Source organism: Vollenhovia emeryi, unplaced genomic scaffold, assembly GCF_000949405.1.
Source record: "Vollenhovia emeryi isolate VEMERY1.0 unplaced genomic scaffold, V.emery_V1.0 DF939126.1, whole genome shotgun sequence".
In the NCBI taxonomy this organism is placed as follows: domain Eukaryota; kingdom Metazoa; phylum Arthropoda; class Insecta; order Hymenoptera; family Formicidae; genus Vollenhovia; species Vollenhovia emeryi.
In genome coordinates, this window is record NW_011967240.1 from 1,200,818 (window position 1) to 1,206,311 (window position 5,494).

Here is a 5,494-nt window from a genome sequence, read left to right on the forward strand (position 1 = left end):
TTCTTCTCGAGCAATGCTCCGAGAAAGTAGAATGTTGAAGATTACACGCGAGGTTCACCAGTTCCGCGAAACATGGACGTCGCTATTATCGGAGAAGTACGGAAGAAACAAATATGAGCGGTCGGAATGTATCATTGCTTCCTCGACGCTTCCTTTCCCTCCTCTCCTCCTCTTTTCTCGCGGTGTGAGCATAGAATTATCCCGCGAGCTCTTGAAGAAAGGTGCTCTCTGCTCGATGATACGATCGACGAGCAAGCCATAGAAGTAGCGCTTCCGTGCCGCGCGTATGTTCCAAGAATACGTAAATGCCGGTGAACTCGCGCGATGCCGTGAAGCATTTCAGAAATTCCAAGCAAAATCGCGCTCCGACTATCGATTTTCGCGAGCCTCATATTACGAGTCATTGGTCACACCGGTTACATCCATAATTCTTGCCCCTTAATGCATAATACGTGATTTCGAAGCATTCTTCACAACCAGCGACAGATTGAAGAACGACAATTTTTTACCATCAAACTTTTAGAAAAGTTCGAAAAGGGATTTTATAAATTACAAGCTATAACAGACCGTACTGTTGCAAGAGCTGCCTCACCTATTTCGCGAGTTCTGAATCTCCTTTAGATGGGACTTCTTTTCATATTTCTTCGAGTGTCTGGTCTGAATCAGTCATAAAAAAATTAATCTCGTCGCGTTTTTCACGCGAAACCTTTATTGCCGTAATAATGTGCACAAGCATTCACAGAGCATGATATAAAGAAAATAATAGGAACACGAGCCGCGGGGGGTTTTATGATCTTAGCTTACTGTTTCCGATACACCAGTGAACCCAATTACGAAAAGATATCATGCGCAATAAAAGAGTGTCGTTCATAGTACAAGTAGCATTTAAGCCACTCAAATTAAAAAGAAATCTGTTTCAATTAGAGCCGTAAAGAATCCGATATAATCACATTTGAATATTCTCTCGGAGTTTAAAGATCACAGTGAATTGAATGTAGTCATTTCAATCGTCAAATTTAAGAGATAATTAATGTGCTTTGAACAATCTGAAAATACCGTAGAATAGAAATACAATTCAACAAGTTGCACTTTCGAGTTGCACTTCGCTGTTAAATTGTAAAATATTTTCCAGCGAATTATATATTCATTTAATCTTTTCAAACGTTAAAAAATATTAACTAGCAATAATCGTATAAATATTTTACATACAAATATCAAAGATATTTGAGAAAGTCACGTCTTACTTAATCGATGCATCTGCGAATAATATACCTAATATATTCACAGCCTTGTTTACGCAAATAAAAATCCTATAATTACAATTTATGCGATCACTTAACCGACGGCTTTTTTTTCTTTTGCCTGCAGATTTCAACTTGGATTGTTTATTTTCTTCTTCCTCACCTCCTCTTATTTCATCCTTTCCTTTCGGATTACCTTACGTTGAAGTTTATCCCGCGACGCATCAAAGCAGAGAGAAGCCGCCCATCGATCTAGGATCTATCGACACGATCCTTCGACCCACAACGAACGACCTATTTCGCGCGTCGCTACGACGACGCATCATCAGCAGTGCGAGGACCATCTGCAACGGCAGAGAACTGAACCGGGTTATCTTCCGGATCGCTGACAGCAACCGAGCAACGAAACCGGGAGCCGTTTCATCGCAGCAGCGAGCCCGGTGTAACCATCAAGATTACCGGCCGCGGCGGTTGCGCCAAGTACTGTGGTACAGCTCCATCACCCGGCAACATTTCATTCTCCAGTTTTCGTCAGTCCTTCACCTCCAATGTCAACTACCTGAAACGGAGGTGAGTCACCGGCGTTTCGCCGGGCTGTAGGGCTGACATTTAAACTCGTGCCTATTCATTTCATTTCACTGGATTTAATTTAATTTTATCGGATTTAATCTACGACGCTCGCTTATAAGCCGAAGGAATTGAAGTCGTCTTCTTCAGTTCTTTCGTAACTCCAGATACGCATACGTAACAAATGTCAGCCCGAATCTTGAATCTGCATGGAGCAGAGTACAATTATATTGCGTGCGCATTTACCAACCTCCCAGATTGATCTTGTAGAATGTTTCTTGAACGTATTGTGGATCGGTAATTCGTCTAAGATGGTACAAATTTCTGGGATGCATTTGCGGATGAAAATAAGTAATTACACGACTCAGTCTTGTTTCTCTTTCTCCCGTTACTGACGTCATGCGTAAAAATGTAAGCAATAATTTATAACTGCGAATAGCGCTCTACACTCTTGTTATATTGCGCGCTTAATGTGCTTTTAACTTAATTACCGGTCATATTCTGTTATCGGACGAGGTCCAGAGATTCCTATAATTAAAATCCGGCACGGAAACATTTCGATCGAAACGTCGCTCTATCCGCTGCTGGAGAGCGAATACGTTGTTGAAAGGCGTACCTGATGAAAGCTCATGTATCACATCACCGAGCAGAATCCTGTTTTTATGAGTGGCTCTCATACGGAGTCAATCTACGCACACTGGCGTGTGCACGATAATGATCGGCCGTTAAAACAAAACGCGGGGTATCTCAATATTCCGTGTGTTCTCGACGGCTCCCATAATACGCCGGTGAAGAGAAAATAGATTCCAATTAGCTGGACACAAGTACTTATCCGAGGCGGCCATTAAGCAATCAACGACGCGTCAAAGTTACGGCGTGGAAAATTGGGATTTCTGAAACTCGACGCGAAGGTTCCCACACTATAGGTGGTGCGAAGTAATTTGCGAGAATTTTAATCTCATTAATAATGAATATTGATAATGGGCTCCAAGGAAACTTTTCTTTGCAGTATCGCAACTTCGAGCCTTCAAAATTAACTCTTGCAAATACTGTTAATCGATTGAAAGGGGAGAAGGGATTCTGTTAAATATCAGAAGAGATAACGTCGAGGCGCTTGGGAACCTCTGCTTATCCGAAAGTGTAGCGTTAAAATATCTACAGAGAGCCCAAGCACAAGTATCGTAATGCTCTTATTAATAATTCCGAGTCTTTCGTGTTGGACAAATATGGATGTGTGCATGCGGCTCGTTAAAAATATCGCTTCCAGCATTGCCCCAAATGCAGCCTGGACTCACGTCACGATATCAAGCCATCGCGCTAACGTTACTTTACACACGGTAACGTTAGTATAACACCACCTCTCCTCCCCCGTCAGCGATATCGCGTCTTTCATCTCTCGCTTTTATTTATGACGCAAATCTCGCCGTTACTTACGAATAATCACATACGCTCGGTAATGTAAATCGATAATGACGTAAATGCGCATAGACGTGGTTTCGTGCGGATGTCCTGGCATTGTCTGCGACGCATTTTATTCCATGCAAAAACCAACATTTGAGTGAAAAAGAAATTGCACCTAACGGATGGAAAAAACATGAAGCGAATCTACTTCGGACTGCAGCGCCATGATCGTCTACTTCGCAACCGAAATAGATGTAAGACCAGCGTCACGCATGCAACGCCGGCCGATTAGCGACCGTCCAGCCTCATCGTCGACGTCATCTCCATGCTCCTCATCCCATCAGCACCGAGTGGCTGTGATCGATGTGCATTTAGCGCAGTCAGACGACAGCGTCAGTGCGCGGCCTACCGACCGATTGTTGCTATCACGACGACCACCATAGCTTGTCTTCCAGGTTCTCATCAGGGGACCTAAGCTCGGAACTCGACGATGAGCCCAACGCGGATCCTGGGTTGGCCACCGTGGGCCGGCAGGACTCGTCTCAGCCGTATCAAACGGTGCCGGACCGACCCCTGCAATCCCAGCCGGGTCCGTTACCACCGCCGTCCCAGCCGCCGATTCCGGGCGCGCCGCCCCAGGGACCGCCGCAGCCCATCGGCGGCGATCTCAGTCTCAACCTGAGACCCGGCTCGCGGACCACCAGCGCACCATCCTCGCCGGCAAAGACAAGGGAGAGTTTGCTCCAACGGGTGCAGAGCTTAACCGGCGCCGCTCGCGACCAGGCAAGTTGATTTCTCATCCTCCTTGTCCACATTTATCTGACACTTTCTGTCTTTTGATAAAAATCAGCCATTAAAAATAGAGCCATTAATAATACTGGATGAATAGTAGTATTCCAAAACGTTTCTCCAAATATCTCACGATTAGCTTCTCTTAAGAGCAAGACTTGAAACTTAAATTTAGCTTTCTTAAAAGCACTTTTCGTATCATTGACAGCGTGTTTAATTATAATCCATCTTCCATTGGTTCAATTACTATGTTGCAAGGAGAGAATGTCATAATATGTGACAGTTAAAATGATCCGTAGGGTGCTTCTATTTTGGGAGCGGCGGTATCTGGCGCGACCAGAGGCTCGTCATACAGCAAAGACCGATGCTTCACTCTGCTGGTGATCGATGACCAAAACACCGACTGGAGTAAATACTTCCGGGGGCGCAGACTGCATGGCGATTATGAGATCCGCGTGGAGCAGGCGGAATTTCGAGAAGTGTCCCTGACGGCAAGCGAGGCGGGCACCGTTGTGTCCATGGCTGTCTATCGTAACGGGACCAAAGTTATTCGGTAAGATGAAATTCGATAATAGGATGAGAGAGAATAATGTGTGTTTCCCGCATCTCTACTTTCAGCAGTTTTCTAAATTAAACCAAAATTTAAATAGTTTAATACCATTTTGCATTTTTAGCTCACATTTTAATTCCAAATTAAAAATCGAGAAATAAGTTTAAGTAGTAGTTTGACAATTTAAAACTGACGTCGCACATAATGCATGAAAAACTTTCAAATATATCGAGCGACGGGTATGTTATTTGTTATCAGATCCTTCAAACCTGATTTCGTATTGATACGTCAAAATCTGCGAGATGCTGGGGAAGACAACAAGAATCTTCTTCTTGGTCTGATGTACGGCGGTGTGCCCAGCGTTAACAATCTTACAGCAATTTATAACTTTCAGGTAATGTATTGCGGTGAAATAATCTGCTTTACTAAATATTCAAATAATCATTTGCAAACTAAATGTAAAATAGAAGATAAAAATTTAAGAATACCATAATCTCAATTGTCTGCAAATAAGCAAGAATGTTTATGTATAGCTTTCAAAACTTAATTTTTACTTTAGCGTACAAGTATTAAATAGAATGAAAATAAAATTTTAAATATATATTACACGTAAGATTTTTTTACATGTAATATCCTGTATTGATTTTGTTATACATATTCTTCTTTTTATCGGTGATATAAGTGAACCTTTCGGTAATTGCTACCGTGTTCTATAAAATAGGATAAACCTTGGGTATTTGCTCACCTGCTGGGACTACAGCGTCGTTTAGGTAAAGACAACTTCCCCCTGATCGAACAGAGTTATTACCCCAATCATCGCGAAATGGTGAGTAAAATCGATCGACACATATTTATTCTTAATTTTCATTTCTTCGTAAAAAAACATTTACTATTAAAAGTGTCAGAATGATATCTGACGTGTTATAATCAGGTTTATAAGAACAAC

General features: G+C 42.5%; 1 protein-coding gene across 1 annotated transcript in view; it reads left to right on the forward strand.

The window, feature by feature from the left end:
- Positions 1-1,611: 1,611 nt before the first annotated feature.
- The window catches only part of LOC105569159 (synapsin), a gene marked incomplete at its 5' end in the record, with an annotated part of 44,969 nt that continues 41,086 nt past the window's right edge, over positions 1,612-5,494 (forward strand). Inside the window, 5 exons of the mRNA XM_012025358.1 lie at positions 1,612-1,811; positions 3,665-3,992; positions 4,298-4,551; positions 4,807-4,942; positions 5,270-5,374. Of these exons, the coding sequence (XP_011880748.1) occupies positions 1,612-1,811; positions 3,665-3,992; positions 4,298-4,551; positions 4,807-4,942; positions 5,270-5,374 (1,023 nt within the window). The remainder of the gene's footprint in view (positions 1,812-3,664; positions 3,993-4,297; positions 4,552-4,806; positions 4,943-5,269; positions 5,375-5,494) is intronic.